Genomic DNA, 21,395 nt, shown 5'->3' on the forward strand with positions numbered 1-21,395 from the left:
CTGATCGATCATCGGCTTCGATTAGAAACCACAGTTCAACAGGCCTTTTTTTCAGCGTTGCCATCTTGTTGTATCTTTCTTCAATCTTTGTAAAGCCTATGACACTGCTTGGCGCCATCACATCCTCCTTACCCTCAATGTCCCACAGGTCATTCAGAGTCTGGGTTGTCACTGTTTTGAGCTGTCGGTGGACCAGGAGAATGGCATTCCACAGGCCTCTGTGTAAAGTGTCCTCCTTTTTCTCAATGCTGTTAATGTACTTGTGGCCTCTGTGGACTGTTGGATCACCTCTTTTCTGTAATAGTGAATGATTCCTGTATTCGGGCTAGCTCACATTCGTTGGCCTCTGCTGAACAACAGCTCCAAGGTGTCACCCAGTGTGCTTCCATGTGGACACAGTCAAACAGTTTTTGGTTCCCTCTCCTTAAGTCAAGGGTAGTGCATTTCTGTCACTATACTGCAATCTATCCTGATCCAGAGCTCTACCTTGATGCCCAACATCTGACTCTGGTCTCTCAGATCCATTTCTTGGGTCTTCTTCCTGACAACAAGCTTACTTGGTTGGCCCATATCCATTATCTGGAGGTTGGCTGTTCATAAACACAAAGTCCTTTACTTCCTTGCCCGCACCTCTTGGAGCGCAGATTGTTCAACCTTTCCCGGTTCACCATTTTAGTTTCCATTTAGCCATTGGTGCCTTTTGCACTAGTCGTCAGTAATAATGGAATCCCTCCCCTTTTTATTTGGCAGTCCCAGTTCCTAGTTTCCTATCCCCTCAGTATCCACTTTTCTCCTGGTCACCCACCTATTCTGTTCTTTTCATGGCTTTGGGCCATTGCATCACCTGTCCGCTGCGCACCCTCAAGTGGGTTTACCAGTTGGGCTCTGCCACACTTCTCTCCAGCGTGACTTCCAGCTCCCCTCCTTGTCCCTTTCCCCACCTTCTCTCTTGACCCCCCTCCCCGGATGGTATTCCGTTGTTTGTTTTAAATGCTCTTACTGGAGTTTCGTCCGCCCCTTGTGGTCTCACAGTAGCGTTCTCGCTTCCCGAGCACGAGGTCCCGGGTTCGATTCCCGGCGGGGTCAGGGATTTTTCCTGCCTCGAGATGACTGGGTGTTGTTGTGTCGTCTTCATCATCATCATTCATCCCCATTACGGTCGGAGGAAGGCAAACGGCAAACCACCTCCATTAGGACCTTGCCTAGTAAGGTGGTGCGGGTCTCCCGCATCGTTCGCATCGTTCCCCTACGCTCTGTAAAGAAGCATGGGACTTCATTTCCATTTACACTGGAGTTTCAGGATGCCATTGTTTTTTTACACCAATGGCCCTAAATCTGCTGATCATATGCCTTCACTTACTCTGTTAGCATGGAACACCATCTCTTGCCTGCCACATGAGGGGTGTTTACTGTGGAATTGATGGCCACCTGTTGGGGCCCCTGCTTCATTAAACTCACCTTAGTTTTGTTATGCATGGACTCAATGACTGGCCTTCACACTATCGCTTGGAGTTTTTCCCACCACCTCTTGGTCTCTACAATCCACAACCTTCTCACTGATTTGGTGATGCTGCTTGTTCAGTTAATTTCTTTTGCGTTTCTGGCCACATAGGTATCCCGGTTTATGAATTTGCTGATTGTCTGGCTGGGGAAGCCGCCACCTACTCGCCGTTCTGTGACATCTCTGGGTATGGATTTCTTGCTTTACATAAAATCCCTTTCTGCTCAGTTGTGGGCCAGCTCTTGGGAGGCTACAGCCCCCACTCCCCCTCCCATCCCCCTCCCCCTGTCTAATAAACTTTGTGCAATCAAGGAGGCTCTCACCCTGTGGCATTCTTCCCTCTGCCTCTCCTGGCGGCATTCTCTGTTCTCTTCGTATTGGTGATACTAGGGTGACCCATGGTTTTCTACTCTGTAGTGAGCTGCACCTCCTCCCCCGTCCTTTGTAGTTGTGGGGCTCTCATCACAGTGATCCATATTTTGCTGTATTGCCCCCCCCCCCCCCCCTTTTGGCCTTTTGCACTAAATATGCCCTCTCACCTTCCTAGTCTCAGGTGTTAGTGGACGACCCTTGCGTAGTTACACGTGTTCTTGGCTTTCTTCGTGAAAATGGTTTTTCCTCTCAGGTTTAAGTCCCTGAATTTTTCTCTGGAATATGAGTCACTCAATTAGCTTAGGCATTGGTTATGAGGCCATGACATGGTGTCTACACCAGCCAGACCTTTCCCGCACTTTTTCCCTACATTTTTTCTGGTCTGTTGTGCAGTGCTATTTCCATTTTTCTTGTGTCTTCTTACCCTGATGTTGTCCCCATTGTATCGTGATAATGGTATGGTGTGGGTGTCGGGACAGGTCAGTGGCAGTGCAAGTGCCCCCCCGTGTAGCATTTCTGGGGCACCCCTACTCTTCATGTTTCTGCCAACCGTCCTCCTGTTCTTTTCCCTTCCCGCTGCCCTGATGTCCCTTTCCCTCTTTGTTTGCCCATTATCACTTCCCCTTGACTGTGCTGTTTGTGTTGTTCCTTCCTTGACTTCTGCCATCCTAAATCATGTGACCAATGACCTTGCTGTTTGGTCCTCTCCACCCAATCAACCAACCAACCAGTAAACTTTTTTCTGAACCAGACAAATTTTAAATATATTAAAGAAACAGAAGGTCAAAAAAATTAACCAATGGAAGTGTCCCTTTGTGGGAGAAGGCTTCAACGAAGTGATGCTTCTTTCATTGATAATGATAGAATTGTTGAGGAGACGCAGGTTGTGGAGTGGTGGTGCCGTCTTTTATAAGAGCCCGAAAACTATATTTGTGATCAGCCAAAAAGTGATGGGGAAAATACTGACCATAGTTTCCAGTCTGCAAGTCTGCATTCTTCTCTCTCTCTCTCTCTCTCTCTCTCTCTCTCTCTCTCTCTCTTTTTTTTTACCCTGGAAGAAATGTTTCTGCTCTTTGTTTGCTCAGTGGGATCGGGAACTATGATTATAAATGAAAGTTTTAAGCTCTAACTGAGAGATATATTTGATAAACTTTCCACATGTGCAACGTAGTAATATTCCTGATGATAATACAGGGTTATTACAAATGATTGAAGCAATTTCACAGCTCTACAATAACTTTATTATTTGATATATTTTCACAATGCTTTGCACACACATACAAAAACTCAAAAAGTTTTTTTAGGCATTCACAAATGTTTGATATGTGCCCCTTTAGTGATTCGGCAGACATCAAGCCGATAATAAAGTTCCTCCCACACTCGGCGCAGCATGTCCCCATCAATGAGTTTGAAAGCATCGTTGATGCGAGCTCGCAGTTCTGGCACGTTTCTTGGTAGAGGAGGTTTAAACACTGAATCTTTCACATAACCCCACAGAAAGAAATTGCGTGGGGTTAAGTCGGGAGAGCGTGGAGGCCATGACATGAATTGCTGATCATGATTTCCACCACGACCGATCCATCGGTTTTCCAATCTCCTGTTTAAGAAATGCCGAACATCATGATGGAAGTGCGGTGGAGCACCATCCTGTAGAAAGATGAAGTCGGCGCTGTCAGTCTTCAGTTGTGGCATGAGCCAGTTTTCCAGTATGTCCAGATACACGTGTCCTGTAACGTTTTTTTCGCAGAAGAAAAAGGGGCCGTAAACTTTAAACCATGAGATTGCACAAAACATGTTAACTTTTGGTGAACTGCGAATTTGCTGCACAAATGCGTAAGGATTCTCTACCGCCCAGATTCGCACATTGTGTCTGTTCACTTCACCATTAAGAAAAAATGTTGCTTCATCACTGAAAACAAGTTTCGCACTGAACGCATCCTCTTCCATGAGCTGTTGCAACCGCGCCGAAAATTCAAAGCGTTTGACTTTGTCATCGGGTGTCAGGGCTTGTAGCAATTGTAAACGGTAAGGCTTCTGCTTTAGCCTTTTCCGTAAGATTTTCCAAACCGTCGGCTGTGGTACATTTAGCTCCCTGCTTGCTTTATTCGTCGACTTCCGCGGGCTACGCGTGAAACTTGCCCGCACGCGTTCAACAGTTTCTTCACTCACTGCAGGCCGACCCGTTGATTTCCCCTTACAGAGCCATCCAGAAGCTTTAAACTGCGCATACCATCGCCGAATGGTGTTAGCAGTTGGTGGATCTTTGTTGAACTTCGTCCTGAAGTGTCGTTGCACTGCTATGACTGACTGATGTGAGTGCATTTCAAGCACGACATACGCTTTCTCGGCTCCTGTCGCCATTTTGTCTCACTGCGCTCTCGAGCGCTCTGGCGGCAGAAACCTGAAATGCGGCTTCAGCCGAACAAAACTTTATGAGTTTTTCTACGTATCTGTAGTGTGTCGTGACCATATGTCAATGAATGGAGCTACAGTGAATTTATGAAATCGCTTCAATCATTTGTAATAGCCCTATACTAATAATAAATCTGATGTCTCTATCATAAACAACACTATGAGCTCTGAACTCAGAGGGGACCTCCACGGTGAAGTTCCCAATAACTGGTCTTTCGCTCTGACTTCCAATAATCTAACAATAAGTTAATTGCTTGCTACACAAGTGGACAATAATCTCACCACTTACCACGCGGTTTTGGTATCATTACGGGCGGCACACAAACAGTTCCTTCTGCAAAATCTAAGCAATTCAGGATGGTGTACAATCCTCGCGAGATCACTTCCTATTTGTGGCTAAAGCATGTGTCTATAGTTCAATTCTTTTATCTTGGCGGCTCGCGCATGCTCGTCCAGACGCGGCAGATTGCTGCGTTGCCAGTTGCACACGACGCATACGCCAAGAGAAGCAGCGCCATAGTAAAGCATAGTTCGCAAGCTTACGTCTAGAGGGGAACGCGCAGTTCATGAAGTAAAGCCACCACGGCCGCATTAACCCTTTCGCTGCTACAGAGACGTGCCCCCCGCATACTGCGCCCCCCGCGTTCCGCGCTGTGTGCGATTTTGTCACTGCACTGCTCGCCTGTGCTAACACATGGTGTTCCGACTGCTTTGACACTCTTTATCATTCGATTCCACAAAAACTGTTTGGCCCAAAAATTAGATTTTTACACATCTTCTTGACTGATACCTTTTATATGAAATTTAGGTATCGTGTCCACATTTCATTCTCAACATTGTGGCAACTAAAATCGACCATACGGAAAGTATACGCTATGGACTTTTACCTCTGCAAACTCTTCAAAATTTCGTGCAATGGTTTACTACATTTAATGCTGCACAATAACTGGGTTGAACATCGAAACAAAATTAAGTCATTTATGGGGGAAAGGTATCAGTCAAGAAGATGTGTAAACATCTAATTTTTGGGCCAAATAGTTTTTGCGAAATCGAATGATAAGTGTGTCAAAGCAGTGGGAACACCATGTGTCTGCACAGGCGAGCAGTGCAGTGCTGACAAAATCGCGCACAGCGCAGAATGCGGGGAGCACGTGTCTGCAGCAGCGAAAGGGTTAATGAAGAGACAAAGCACAAAAAAAAAATTGCATTCAAACGAATAAAATTCGTGAAGTAAGACACTTCGATATTGTTTTTAAATAAAGAAAATATTAAGCACTGCTGAAGGTTTGAACCCGTCACTTTTCGCTGACCAACCCAACGTCTTAACCGTTGCGCTAACGTTGCTCGTCCTACAATGTAGCTCCATGGGACTTTAACATATCACGCAAAATACTGACAAACACTGTTGGTATGACTATGAATTACTCACACTTCGTCGAAGTACAATAGGAAATAAACAATTACCGCTGTTCTTTATTGCGAAAAAGCGGTTCATGAGATTGATACAAACACCTTTCCTTGCTATCGCCTGAATTAGGAGTCTTATTGCTTGTTTGGTTTAATTAATTAATAGAATATGAAGCAATTGGCATAAAGAATGCTTTTTCCAAACTTTCTATAAAAGAAAGTCTGCTATCGAGACATTGCTTTTGTTCTATTACTTTATTTAGGACTCAACGTTTCTAAAACTGAAGACACTAGTCCGTCCTCTGCTCTGCAGTCGAGATCTGGCAACGTCATTCTCTGTTCATTGACTGACTGTGTTTTGTGACGTCAGATGCGCAGAACGAACCTAAACTAGGCCGCCAACATAAATGAAGCGCACTTTAGTAACAGCATTGCTGTGACGTCACCCGAGGCATAGTGGACTTCATGGTAGCTGGAAGCGAAATGAAGTGACACTGTTGCCTCTCAGGCTGTATTTGTATACAGGCACAGTGCATGGCCAAGGTAGCACGTGCCGTCATCCGCTCTATGCCCTGGTAGTAGCCTCTAAATGGACACTTTCTCAGATACACAATGTTTTATAACACTGTTGTGTATTAATTTAGAATCTTTGTAGTTTTTGTATGAATGTAATTAAGTTGGCTATAATCACAGAAAAAGATTTAGTTCGCCTACATATAAAATTTGCTGTGTAGAATTTTTAGAGCAGAACCAACAGTGGAAAATGACCTCGGAGCTATATCTTTAAGAGATCTTGTATTGTTTGGTATTTGCAGCTAGTTCTGGAGACTTGTTATAGCTCTGTTATTAAATGGGTTTCACCAGGTGCTATAATCAAAACTTCCTATCATTAATATAAATGATACTTAATCTATTACAAATAAGGACTTTTTGCTCCAAGTTAAGTTTTCAGAAAATTACTCAAAAACTGTTAGAGATAGCTTAAAGGGGTCACATACTTCAGGTTTTTTGGCTCTTTTGTGTTATTATTTAGCACCACTTCCTTTTCGTAAAAATTTGGATTTTGACAAAACTTTTGTTCTGATCAATTTGAAACTCGTAACAATTCTGATCTCCTGGCTAATTGTACATTGTATATCACAGATATCATATGGTGTGGCTACACATGTGCAATCATCAATTGGAGATGTCCACTTGCACTGGGCAACAGTGCATGGTGACAACATGAAGTTGTTGACAAGATAGGAGATCCGTCAGTGAGCAATGTGTGCAAACCACCAACCATTCCCTGGCCTCAAGATGTCCTGCCATACCTGCCACACTCAGCAATACACGTGGGGAATTTTAATAGCCACCACCCTGTGTGGAAATACAGAACAGCTGATGGAAATGGCGAGGCTCTTACTATCGGGGCAGAGAGTAACCACCTGTTCTTTGTTTCTGACCCAAAGGACCAAGGAAACATTTAGGTCAGCAGCGTGGAGAAAGGAATATAATCCAGATTTATGCTTTGTGACGACTGGCAATATCCATACACCACTAAGAACTACTAGACGTGTATTAACAGATTTCCCTCATAGCCAATGCTGCCCAGTCTTGATTGAAATTGGAATCAATATCCCACCAATAACAACCATACAAAGGCCAAGGTGGAATTTCAGAAAAGCAAAGTGGGATATCTACGTGGAAAAATTGGGTAAGTGCTTGGGATGGATTCACCCAACAGTGAGTAATTGTGACAGACTCATAGGTGCAGTTAAAAGTGCAGCAAAAGCTGCTGTTCCAAGGGGGTTCCATAAACAATATGTGCCAGGATGGTACAAAGAGTGCGAAAATAAGTATCAGAGATTCCTTGAGACTGGAGACCCTGAGATTGCAGACAACCTGCTACACAGCCTAGACAACGCACGGCGAGAGAAGTGGATTGAAACCGTTGAGTCGCTTGATTTCAAGACATCTGGTAGACAGGCCTGGTCTCTCATCTGAAAACTAGGTGGAGCTAACAAACTACATCATAACTCATCAGATATTTCTGCAAATAGGATTTCAGCTCACATACAGGCAACATCTAGAGCGCCAAAGGAAAAATTATTGGTATATCTGAACACTTCTTAAATAAGGAGATAATTCAGAGGCTTCCTTTACCAGGATACAGGTTGGCTGGTAGCTTTTCGAGGAGCTCTTTGCGGTGTGGGGGAGTAGCCATGTATGTGAAAAACGGCATCCCATTTGAGTCAATTGATGTTTCAAAGTACTGCACTGAAAAGGTGTTTGAATGTTGTGCAGGTGTGCTTAAATTTAACGGAGCTAAACTTCTAACTGTTGTTATTTATAGATCCCCAGACTCCGATTTCACAACATTTTTGTTAAAGCTAGAGGAGGTTCTTGGTTCACTTTATAGGAAATACAAAAAGTTAGTTATATGTGGTGACTTCAATATTAATTGTATAAGTGATTGTGCAAGGAAGAGGATGCTGGTAGACCTCTTTAATTCATATAATCTTATGCAAACCGTATTCTTTCCAACGAGAGTGCAAGGGAACAGTAGAACAACCATAGACAACATTTTTGTTCATTCCTCATTACTAGAAGGGCATTCTGTTAGCAAAAAGGTGAATCGCCTTTCAGATCATGATGCACAAATTTTAACTTTAAATGATTTTTGTGCTGCAACACGTGTTAAATATAGTCATCAGCTGTTCAGGAAAGCTGATCCAGTTGCTGTAGAGACCTTTGTAAACCTTATAAAGGAACAAGAGTGGCAAGATGTTTATAGCGCTGATACAGTAGACGATAAATATAATGCTTTTCTCAAGACTTTTCTCCTGCTCTTTGAAAGTTGCTTTCCGTTAGAACGTTTAAAACAGGATACTAGCACAAACAGGCAGCCTGGGTGGCTGACTAGAGGGATAAGAATATCTTGTAGAACAAAGTGGCAGTTATATCAAAACGTTAGAAACAGTCAAAATCTAAATGCAGCAGCCCATTACAAACAGTATTGTAAGGTGCTTAAAAATGTTATTAGGAAGGCAAAAAGTATGTGGTATGCAGATAGAATAGCTAAGTCTCAGGATAAAATTAAAAACACATGGTCAGTCGTAAAGGAAGTTGCTGGTCTGCAGAGACAGGTCGAGGGTATAGAATCAGTGCGTAGTGGGAATGTGCGTGTTACTGATAAGTCGCATATATGTACAGTATTTAATAATCACTTTCTGAATATAGCAGGTGAACTAAATAGAAACCTAGTCCCAACAGGGAATCATATAGCGCTCTTAGAAAAAAGTGTTCCGAGACTGTTACCTGAAATGCTCCTCCATGATACTGACAAGAGGGAGATTGAGTTAATAATTAAATCACTAAAGACCAAGAACTCTCATGGATATGACGGGGTATCTAGCAGAATACTGAAGTATTGTTCTATGTATGTTAGCCCAGTTCTCAGCCATATCTGTAACTTTTCCTTTAGGAGTGGTCGGTTTCCTGACCGATTAAAGTACTCGGTAGTGAAGCCACTTTATAAAAAGGGAGGCATTGATAATGTTGACAATTTTAGACTTATTTCTATGCCATCAGTGTTTGCTAAAGTTATCGAGAAGGTTGTATATACAAGGTTACTGGAGCATTTAAATTCACATAATTTGGTGTCAAATGTTCAGTTTGGTTTTGGAAATGGCTTAACAACTGAAAATGCTATATTCTCTTTTCTCTGTGAGGTTTTGGACGGATTAAATAAAAGGTTGCGAACGCTAGGTGTTTTCTTTGATTTAACGAAGACTTTTGACTGTGTTGACCACAAAATATTACTGCAGAAGTTGGACCATTATGGAGTAAGGGGAGTAGCTTACAAGTGGTTCGCCTCTTACTTTAAGAACAGAAAGCAGAGGGTAATTCTCCGCAATATTGAGAGTGGTAGTGGTGTTCAGTCCCAGTGGGGCACTGTTAAGTGGGGCGTTCCCCAAGGGTCGGTGCTGGGGCCACTGCTGTTTCTTATTTATATAAATGATATGCCGTCTAGTATTACAGGTGATTCAAAAATATTTCTGTTTGCTGATGACACCAGCTTGATAGTGAAGGATCTTGTGTGTAATATTGAAACAGTAATAAATAATGTAGTTCATGAAATAAGTTCGTGGCTTGTGGAAAATAATTTGATGCTAAATCACAGTAAGACTCAGTTTTTACAGTTTCTAACTCACAATTCAACAAGAACCGATATTTTGATCAGACAGGATAGGCATATTATAAGCGAGACGGAACAGTTCAAGTTCCTAGGCGTTCGGATAGATAGTAAGCTGTTGTGGAAAGCCCATGTCCAGGATCTTGTTCAGAAGCTAAATGCTGCTTTGTTTACCATTAGAACAGTATCTGAAATAAGTGACACTTCAACACGAAAAGTAGTCTACTTCGCATATTTTCATACGCTTATGTCGTATGGTATTATTTTTTGGGGTAAGTCTTCTGGTTCAAAAAGGGTATTTTTGGCTCAAAAACGGGCTGTTCAAGCTGTATGTGGTGTAAGTTCGAGAACATCTTGTCGACCCCTATTCAAAAATCTGGGAATTCTGACATTGCCCTCACAGTATATATTTTCTTTAATGTCGTTTGTTGTTAGCAATATTAGCCTATTCCCAAGAGTTAGCAGCTTTCACTCAGTTAATACTAGGCAGAAATCAAATCTGCATGTAGAATGCACTTCCTTGACTCTTGTGCAGAAAGGAGTGCAGTATTCTGCTGCATCCATTTTCAATAAGCTACCACAAGAATTCAAAAATCTTAGCAGCAGCCCAAACTCTTTTAAGTCTAAACTGAAGAGTTTCCTCATGGCTCACTCCTTCTATTCTGTCGAGGAGCTCCTGGAAGAGCTAAAAAATTAAGCAAATTCCAGTGTTACATTGTTGATTTTCTTCATTTAAACTTACGACTTGTCACCTGAATATGTTTTTTTATATTTCATTTTATCTGTTTCTAATATCGTGTTATAATTTCATCTATTGACTCGTTCCATGACCATGGAGACTTCTCCTTATTTGGTCCCACGGAACAGTAAATAAATAAATAAATAAAAATAAAAAAGAAACGTACAAGAATAATACAGCGTGAACTTAGTGTTCTTAAGAAAAACAGCACACCTTTGGACCAGTATTCCTCGAAATTAACCACCAGTGAAGTCAGAGAAGTGCTGAAGAGTGTCAAGGTGCGGAAGGCACATCGATTGGATGGAATACGTCCAGAATTCCTTCTTCACTGGGGGGAATATTCCAAAAAATGGCTTGCAGAGCTTTACTCAAATATATGGCAACAGGGAACACACCACAGAAAATGAAGAACTCAAAGATCATTGCACTGCTTAAACCAGGAAAACCAGGTGATCAGCCAAAGAATTATAGGCCAATCGCATTGCTAAGTGTCGTATACAAGCTGCTCGAGAGACTCCTATATAACAGACTGAGCCCAAAAATACTAGAATCAATTCCAGATTAACAATCAGGATTTCGACCTAATAGAACCTGCACTGATCGAGTACTTTCCCTGACAGCACATATAGAGGCAGGCCACCAGAGAAAGCAAGGCCTGGTGTACAGACTAATACAAATAATCCCATGCAGCAATATCATCAGACTTGTCGATATCATGGTTGCCGGGAGAGCTTTTCAAATGATTACTGGAGAACAAATGAGCTCTACCAAAATTCTCAACAGCAGGCTCAGTCCTTTCTCCATTGTTCTCCAATCTTTATACTTCTGATATCCCAAACACACAATCTAGGAAGTTTGGCTAGGCAGACGATTGGGTATAGCCGCGCAACATGAATCATTCGAGGCTACTGAAGACACCTTGTGCTCCGATTTGAAGCTGCTGAGTGGTTATTTTTGCAAATGGAGACTGCAGCTGTATCTGACTAAGACCGAAGTATCATGCTTCCACCTTTGCACCTCAGCAAGAAGAGAGCTTAATGTCATCTTTGAAGGGAAACACCTTAGCCATAACAACTACCCCAAATACACTCCTGGAAATTGAAATAAGAACACCGTGAATTCATTGTCCCAGGAAGGGGAAACTTTATTGACACATTCCTGGGGTCAGACACATCACATGATCACACTGACAGAACCACAGGCACATAGACACAGGCAACAGAGCATGCACAATGTCGGCACTAGTACAGTGTATATCCACCTTTCGCAGCAATGCAGGCTGCTATTCTCCCATGGAGACGATCGTAGAGATGCTGGATGTAGTCCTGTGGAATGGCTTGCCATGCCATTTCCACCTGGCGCCTCAGTTGGACCAGCATTCGTGCTGGACGTGCAGACCGCGTGAGACGACGCTTCATCCAGTCCCAAACATGCCCAATGGGGGACAGATCCGGAGATCTTGCTGGCCAGGGTAGTTGACTTACACCTTCTAGAGCACGTTGGGTGGCACGGGATACATGCGGACGTGCATTGTCCTGTTGGAACAGCAAGTTCCCTTGCCGGTCTAGGAATGGTAGAACGATGGGTTCGATGACGGTTTGGATGTACCGTGCACTATTCAGTGTCCCCTCGACGATCACCAGTGGTGTACGGCCAGTGTAGGAGATCGCTCCCCACACCATGATGCCGGGTGTTGGCCCTGTGTGCCTCGGTCGTATGCAGTCCTGATTGTGGCGCTCACCTACACGGCGCCAAACACGCATACGACCATCATTGGCACCAAGGCAGAAGCGACTCTCATCGCTGAAGACGAGACGTCTCCATTCGTCCCTCCATTCACGCCTGTCGCGACACCACTGGAGGCGGGCTGCACGATGTTGGGGCGTGAGCGGAAGACGGCCTAACGGTGTGCGGGACCGTAGCCCAGCTTCATGGAGACAGTTGCGAATGGTCCTCGCCGATACCCCGGGAGCAACAGTGTCCCTAATTTTCTGGGAAGTGGCGGTGCGGTCCCCTACGGCACTGCGTAGGATCCTACGGTCTTGGCGTGCATCCGTGCATCCGTGCGTCGCTGCGGTCCGGTCCCAGGTCAACGGGCACGTGCACCTTCCGCCAACCACTGGTGACAACATCGATGTACTGTGGAGACCTCACGCCCCACGTGTTGAGCAATTCGGCGGTACGTCCACCCGGCCTCCCGCATGCCCACTATACGCCCTCGCTCAAAGTCCGTCAACTGCACATACGGTTCACGTCCACGCTGTCGCGGCATGCTACCAGTGTTAAAGACTACGATGGAGCTCCGTATGCCACGGCAAACTGGCTGACACTGACGGCGGCGGTGCACAAATGCTGCGCAGCTAGCGCCATTCGACGGCCAACACCGCGGTTCCTGGTGTGTCCGCTGTGCCGTGCGTGTGATCATTGCTTGTACAGCCCTCTCGCAGTGTCCGGAGCAAGTATGGTGGGTCTGACACACCGGTGTCAATGTGTTCTTTTTTCCATTTCCAGGAGTGTACGTAGGAGTCATTTTGGACAGGATGCTCTCTTACAAGGAGCATCCAACAAAGACTGCAGATAAAATGAGGACAAGATACATCATCATCTATAAACTGTGCGGCACTACCTGGGACTCCACAGCAAGCACACTCAGCACATCAGCAGTTGGGCTTGTCTACTTGGTGGCAGAATACTGCGCTCATGTGTGGATTAACAGCCCGCATAGAAGCAGGATTGATGTGATAATAAATGACACCATGCACACTATCAGTGGCACAATAAAATCTATGCCCACTGTATGGCTGTCAACCCTGCGTCACATATCACCCCCGAGATATGTGACGGAAAAACGCTCTTCGCAGTGAGTTCAGCAAGATAACTAATAACCCACAGCTGCTCATACACAGTGACATAGCTGACTTGGAGCGCAGAAGACTTAAATCAAGATTACCAGTATTACTCTCTGCCAGAGAGATGACAAACTCCAACTCTGATGTAGACAATCTGTGGAAACAACACTGCCCACCAAAATGCCAAAGTTGCATTCTGGTTGAGAAACTGCCTGGCTTCAACTAGTCACGCAAAGTGTGGACAACTCATACGTACTGGCCACGGACGATGTCCTGAAGCCCTCTGCAAATGGGGAATGATACCAACACCAAATTGCAACTGCGGCCCTGAAAAACAAACAGTCTGACACATAATGGAAGAAAGCTTGGTTGGAGCCTACAAGGGAACCTTAAATGATTTCCTCACTGCAACAGAAGAGGCAATAGATTACATTAAATGTCTTGATGTCAGTCTTTAATTAACATATGTGCAACATGTATAAAGGTTGTGATGTATGCCATACGATAAATAACAGTTAACTTTGTCATACATTTGGACATTCTGACCAGTTTTTGGCTTTCTAGCTTTATTATTTAACGCCACTTATTTTTTTCTCAAAGCGATGTATTTAGGAAAAGATATTCATCTGATTACTATGAGATTGGACAATTTGAACATTAATAAACTGAAGCATATGTTGACAAAGTTTGGAGAAGCTTCTTTAATTTTTATTTTCATCCCTAGATTACAGTGCAATACTTGTATGCTATGCACAGACATGTTATGGTGACGTGGCACCAGTAGCAGTGAACTGGGGTAAGTCCTGGCTCACGCACTTGCCTTCAAATGATACAGCATTTGTTTCGCCACAAGGTGGACTGTTGACAGTGCTAGCTGTCCATTGTGAGATGCGCGACCTAGGTCATAACAGACCCATCATACAGTGGCTACCTTTTATTTTGGCCACCAGCAGTGCAGTCCATCATGCAATCATCAGCCACCATTATAGGTGGAACTTCAGCTGTCAGATGTGGGGATTCCTATCAGGAACATGAGAGAAATCTCCTTACAGCATACAGGCTGTACAGGGTAGTGGCCTTTCCATCAAGCTGTCAGCAATTTATTGCAATATATTTCTGAGGTGTGAGAGGAGGAGTGGTAACTTCAGACATTTAAACATCAACTAGTAGCAGTCAGTAACAATGTAACACATTGGTTCAGAACTGTTTTGTTAATGGGGAATGCAGCATACAGAATTGGTTTCATAAACTGATGACTTTTATTTCATCAAAGCTGAATGCTTTCTTGTGTGACTGTCCTAGGGGAACAAGATAGAAGCAGGTAGGAAACAGCCCAAGATTGTCGCAGTGAGAGCTTCATACTCAAACCTATGGAGAGTAAGTGGTCATTAACATTACCTATAACTATAACCATACCCTTTCAGTGGGACCATTATGTTTCGAATGTGACTTGTTGCTAGAGGGTTTTTTTTCTCTCTCTTTTCTTCTTCCTCTTTTTTTTCCCAGGATTAATAGTCATGTAAAATCCAGTAGAATCTATGAGTAGTTTTGATTCTTAGCATATAAGTCAGGCTTGAATTCTTCTGTGGAGTCAAGATTGTTATTCAAGCATTGGTATTCTGCCAGTTTCCCATCGTGATATTGTTGAGAATGAGAAGATATTGTTTTGTATGTAAGAACTTGTGTGTCAAAAGTTACCAGTGGGAAGACTGAAATATTTTGATGCAGTGAAAGAAACAGTGATCTCGCCAGGCATAAGTGGGCTTGCCGTGGGGTTGTGGTCCCCTTTTTTGCCTGTGTGCCTTTATGGCCTAGAGCAAATAGGCAAGATAGGCAACCAGACTATATCTTCGGAGGCAGCAGCTGAGAATCATGATATTTGTGGCGATCACACCAGGGGAGGAAAGTGAAAGTAGGTTTAAGTGTGTCTTAATATTTGGATTAAAGAACCAGGTCAGTAGGGGAAGCTGACAGGATCTGGTTGGTATGCCACTGAAGCTTCAACATGGATCAAACATACAAAGTTTTGGTGGATAGAGTGATGAAACACTAACTACCAGAATAATGAAGTCAAATTGCAATGATAGGAAACCTGGGAACCTATTGCAAACCCACTTCATAACCTTTCCTTATGTACAGAACATAGATGGCATTATTCATCTTTAATTTGTGTGGTTGTGCTGAAATGCTAATTACTTGCATCTAAAGGCAAGTAGTTCACTTTTTGGCAATTTTGTGTGTGCTGTATGCTGCCCTCATGTCGTTGCAATTTTAATGGCAAGTAGTATATTGTCTTAAATGGGAAACAGGACATACTTTCTGGTGATAATGGGAAGTTAGTACAGAAATTGATCTTGTGACATTTAAATTCAAATGTGTTGCAAAGAAGTTAGTTCATTGTAGATTTTACTCATTGTATTAGCTGGAGGTTTGTGTGTGTGTGTGTGTGTGTGTGTGTGTGTGTGTGTGTGTGTGTGTGTGTGCGTGTGTGTGTGTATTTCAGCATGGATGTTGATATGACTCGCTATTGAGAGAGATGAGATTCCAATCAATCAACTCCTCTTGTAATGTTATAACACCTTACCTTAAGAAAAGTGAAATTCTTTGTTGCATTCAGTTCCACCTAATGTGTCCTAATTTCTGATAACTAATGTTTTTGTTGTAATACTTATGTAGTGATGTTTTTTATTCCAGATGGACATTTAATCCAGCAGTTCTCACTAAAGTGTCTACATCAGTTCCAAGTTTAGGAACAAATGAAACCCATCAACAGTTCACTGTAGGTGATCTTGTTCAGATTTGTAGTGACCTTGAAAGAATCAAGATATTGCAACGTGGCCATGGAGAATGGGCAGAGGCAATGGCTCCAGTGAGTATCTGTTATTGTACACTGTATGTGGGATTTGGAGGGGGGATTTAAAGGTTTTCCTACTGACGAGGCAAGTGACACAGCAAGCTAAGGAAGATATTGCAGAGTACTTTTCGTGTCTTCATGGAAAACAGTTGCACTGTGCTGTTCATTTTTTTGTTTTGTTGTGTTTATCATTAGAATTTGCAGTTGTTGTGATAATGAACAGTTTATGTGAGAATCAGAAACTTTTTCATAGAAATTGTGGGGGCTCTGCTGTAATCAGCTGTACCAGTGATGACACAGTTTTGTCTGTCTGTCTATAATATTTATGCCAAATTTTTCTAGCCAGTAATGTATTTATGATGATGTGGCAATGCGTGATTGTGTAGATTAGCAGTAGAATGGTGTAAGGAGGAATTTCAAATTTTATGGCACAAGGAGAAATATCAAATGAACCAAAAATTTTTTGTCCATATCAATTTATAATGCTGTATGCCAAGATGGTACTAGCAATGACAAATTTAACTGGTTATTAATACTGAGACAAAGTCAGAAAAGAAAATGAAAATATTATCTGTGCATTGGTTAAATCCTTTAACTCTTTCCGTAAGTTAATTTTCAAAACAGTCCCCAATAATAGAAAAAAACTGAAATCTTGAGAGAATATTTTGGCATTGCTTTTCAACCAGCAATTGACAAAATTGAAGCTAAGAAGTCATTTGTTGAACTGTCATTTTAGAAGAGGAATGAGGAGCAGTCTGTAATATGCTGTGTATAGAATGGGGAAATAACTACTGTAATTTGTTATTATTTATCCGACACTGACCAACTTGCATTAAAGATTAACCACGACACAGAATGTGAAAAGGATAGTCTTGATGCTTATGATGATGATGATAATGAGGATGAAATCCAGACGGGTAGCAACAGAAGATAGAGTTCAGTGTACAAGAAGACAAAGAGAATCCGATTCAATGAAAGGCAATAAGAGGCAAACACAGTTACACCACATTCATGGGATCAATGTATATTATCAACATGCTGTTGTCTCAACAAAAGAAGAAACAGGAAAAGTCTCTTCAAGAATAGTTTCACATAAGGAAAGAGATTGCCAGCCGTGCTGACATTGATAGCAACTTTTTATTCCAGTCTATGATTAATGAGATAGAAGACAACTGTGGCACAAAAAGTCTATTTTATAGTGCTGGAAGTACAAAATGATGAGTTATGAAGTCATTGGCAAAAATAAATAGCACAGGTTACAGCAGTGAAAATTTTAGAAACTCAGTATCATAGATACTAGAGACTCAAGTAACAGAAACACTAAAACTGTAGTTTCAGATCCAAACCATAATTGTTTTGCTGTGACAGAGATGCCTCTGTTGCAGCGAGTTTGTCCATGTCTCATCTGAGTGCATGAAGGAGAATAATAATTAAAAGATGATAAAAAATGCAAATACTGTTACGGGGAGTATTAACAATTGTTAATCTAAAAATGTCCAACAAGTAACCAAGAGGTAAGGCTGCTAATTGACAGTAGCAGTCAATTTATTAACTACAAGAGAGAATGGATGCTTTATGATTGTGGAATATACCTGCAGATGTAGTTTAAACGGGGTTTGGAAAAAACTTCATCTCTCCACAAGGATATCTTACAGTTGCTGCTGAGATCGATTATTTGAAAACTGAAACGGTTGGGGTTTACACTTACTAACACTTTTTATTCCATATTCACTGGATAGACACATGGTGAATAAGTACAGAACTACACAGTCGAAGAGTAGTCTGGGTCCGAGATGGTAATTGTCATCACAAGATCATATGGAACACCATCGAAAACTCTCATTGTCGGCAGAGCACCTGCTTATGTGAGGCAGGTCAGCCATGAGATCCTGACAGGCAATGTGGCAATTGCTTTGAGGGCATGGCTTCTTTCCAGTGTTCGTTTTGTGGTGACAGCTGTGGGTCGCTTCAGAATAGTTGTGATAACTCCATCTTGCTGTCCGAGTTGTTTACATGAGAAACAGGTATTTATATGGTTTGTAGAGACACTTTGCATTTAAAAAAATTGAAATTTTAATAAACAAGAACAAAGATAGTATTATCAAGAGTATTATCAAGACAGAAGGGGGAGTTCATCTCGTATGTATGTTTAAGCAGATAAACCAAATATTAAGAACACAGCAAGTGATGAAACAAGGGAACAAATTGAAGGTTTAGTGACAAAGTACGTTCCAACAAAAATGAAAAAAAACTGTTGATATCTGTGGTATACACCACTTCTAACAAACACCGAACAACGCGCTCCAGTACGCGGCCGCCAAATACATCGCTGGCCGCACTTCTCTGGGCGGCCCGCTGCTTTCATCACTGGCCATCTTCACATGCATGCTCCCTTACGTGGCCGAGAAATACATCGCTGGCCGCACTTCTCCGGGCAGCTCGCGGCTACCATCGCTGGCCGCCTTCGCGCGCGCGCGTTTGTCAGCACACAGCAATTGGCTACGCCAGGAAACATTGCGATTGGTTTTCCCTGGAAAACAGCGACCCCAGCCGACGGCTCCATTAACTAGCAAGCCTTATATAAACCCGGCCGCCACCGCAAATGACAGTTCTCATCGGGAAGTGCAGTACGTCGTGTTCCAGCTGCTTGTGGATGACTCGCCGCACCACTCGAGGTTACCTGGCTGCTCGGCAGAAATCTAGCGACTTCACTTGGAGAGACTGAACATCACTGGATTTGGGAATAATTACGGAACGTGCACCCTACTATGCACATTTGGACATTGGTATAACCAAACTTTAATTATGCACTACTTCTGAGTGTGAGCCTGGGTAGACGCTTGGCTAACATAATTATTAAAAAGTGATTTGTGATTTAATAAACCAGACTGACGAGGTTATTGTGTTATTCCTGGTTATAACAATATCAGAATGAAGATTGTTGTGAAAGTACAACAAACAAAATATAGCATAACCAGAAGTTTAGCATCAGGAGAGAAAGAAGATGTCAGCAACCAAGTCCAGTATCACTTGGTCAAGGAATTTTAGAATCAAGTTCATCAAAATATAGCTTTGAAATTAATGTAGCAAAATGCCATGTCTTGAAGGGAATGGTCAAGTTTCTTGTATGTTTTGCACAGTGTTGGCAAATTTAACCTTCTCCCAAAAAGGTGAAAGACTAAAAACTTTCAAGAATCAAAATTTGTTTCTGTGATACAAAGTTTCATAGGAGTTACAGGATGCTTTAGAAATTTGATATCACAGTCCTCTACAATTGAAAAATCTGTGAGTGATTTACTGAGGAGCAATCAGGAATACAAGTTCAAAGAAGAGTAGTAGCGAACGTTCAAGAAGTTCAAAGGTATCCATTCGTTGGATTTTAAAAAAAAAATCCTCAATGAAAAATACACATAAGCAAACAAAAAAGATTCTGAAGTTGTGTTGCTTCAAAATGTTCCTGATAATCCGTTACACACGGTGTCTTATATGAATATATTTACCCCTCAAGAAGACCGCCTTGCTAGCATCAAATGGTGTTCTAACAAAGCTTTCCAGTGCAGTGGCAATAAAGCAAACATAAATTGGACCAAAATTAAGCTGTCTTTACTGAGTATGAAAGTTAAAACTAATGATACATATGATGTTTACTGAAAAGGTGATAACCATAAGGGTCCCAGGACTACACAACAAGCACCAAATCTATGCTGTCCTGATCAAGTGACTACTCATTATCTGAGTCAGATGACTGTCAGGATGGCCGAATGTTGGTTTCGGATGCGTGTGCTCTCTGGTATGCACATCTGCGGACCAGTTGGTGTTATCAAAGTGACCAAAGGTCAAATGAACACTATGTGACGTTGCCACAGATTAAGCACATAAAACAAACTGTTACATGCTCTATCTCCCCCCCATGAACCATGGACCTTGCCGTTGGTGCGGAGGCTTCCTTGCCTCAGCGATACAGATAGCTGTACCATAGGTGCAACTACAATCGAATCTGTTGAGAGGCCAGACTAATGTGTGGTTACTGAAGAGGGGCCACAGCCTTTTCAATACTTGCAGGGACAACAGTCTGGATGATTGACTGATCTGGCCTTGTAACATTAACCAAAACGGCCTTGCTGTGCTGGTACTGCAAATGACTGAAAGCAAGGGGAAACTACAGCCGTAATTATTGCCAACAGCATGCAACTTTACTGATGGTCAAATGATGTTCGCATCCTCTTAGGTAAAATATTCCAGAGGTAAAATAGTCTCCCATTCAGATCTCCAGGTCGGGACTACTCAAGAGGATGTTGTTATCAGGAGAAAGAAAACTGGTGTTCTACGGATCGGAACGTGGAATGTCAGATCCCTTAATAGGGCAGGCAGGTAGCTTAGAAAATTTAAAAAGTGAAATGGATAGGTTAAAGTTAGATATGGTGGGATTTAGTGAAGTTAGTGGCAGGAGGAACAAGACTTCTGGTCAGGTGAATACAGGATTGTAATTAAAAAATCAAATTGGGGTAATGCAGGAGTAGGTTTAGTAATGAATAAAAAAATAGGAGTGCAGGTAAGCTCCTACGAACAGTATAGTGAATACATTATTGTGGCCAAGATAGACACGAAGCCTACGCCTACCACAGTAGTACAAGTTTATACACCAACTAACTCCGCAAAGAGATTGAAGAAATCTGTGATGAAATAAAAGAAATTATTCAGACATGAAGGGAGACGAAAATTTAATAGTCGTGGGGGACTGGAATTTGATAGTGGGTAAAGGAAGAATAGGAAAAGTAGTAGGTGAATTTGGAATGGGGATAAGAAATGAAAGAGGAAGCTGCGTGGTAGAATTTTCCACAGAGCATAACTTAATCATAGCTAACACTTGGTTTAAGAATCATGAAAGAAGGTTGTATGCATGGAAGAGGCCTGGAGTCACTGGGAGGTTTCAGATAGATTAATGGTAGGAGACAGATGTCAACTCCGACCACAATCTATTTGTTATGAACTGTAGATTAAAACTGAAGAAACCGCAAAAAGGTGGGAATTTAAGGAGATGGGATGTGGATAAACTGAAAGAGCCAGAAGTTGTAGAGTGTTTC

The 21,395-nt window shown here is 42.4% G+C and overlaps 1 protein-coding gene across 1 annotated transcript in view; it reads left to right on the top strand.

Moving 5' to 3' along the window:
* Window positions 1-21,395, top strand: part of LOC124615605 (E3 ubiquitin-protein ligase mib1) — a 617,197-nt gene that overhangs the window by 45,859 nt on the left and 549,943 nt on the right. The window contains exon 7 of the mRNA XM_047143599.1: window positions 16,152-16,326. Coding sequence (XP_046999555.1) covers window positions 16,152-16,326 — 175 coding nt within the window. The remainder of the gene's footprint in view (window positions 1-16,151; window positions 16,327-21,395) is intronic.

Source organism: Schistocerca americana, chromosome 5 (genome assembly GCF_021461395.2).
Source record: "Schistocerca americana isolate TAMUIC-IGC-003095 chromosome 5, iqSchAmer2.1, whole genome shotgun sequence".
Taxonomy (NCBI): Eukaryota; Metazoa; Arthropoda; class Insecta; order Orthoptera; family Acrididae; genus Schistocerca; species Schistocerca americana.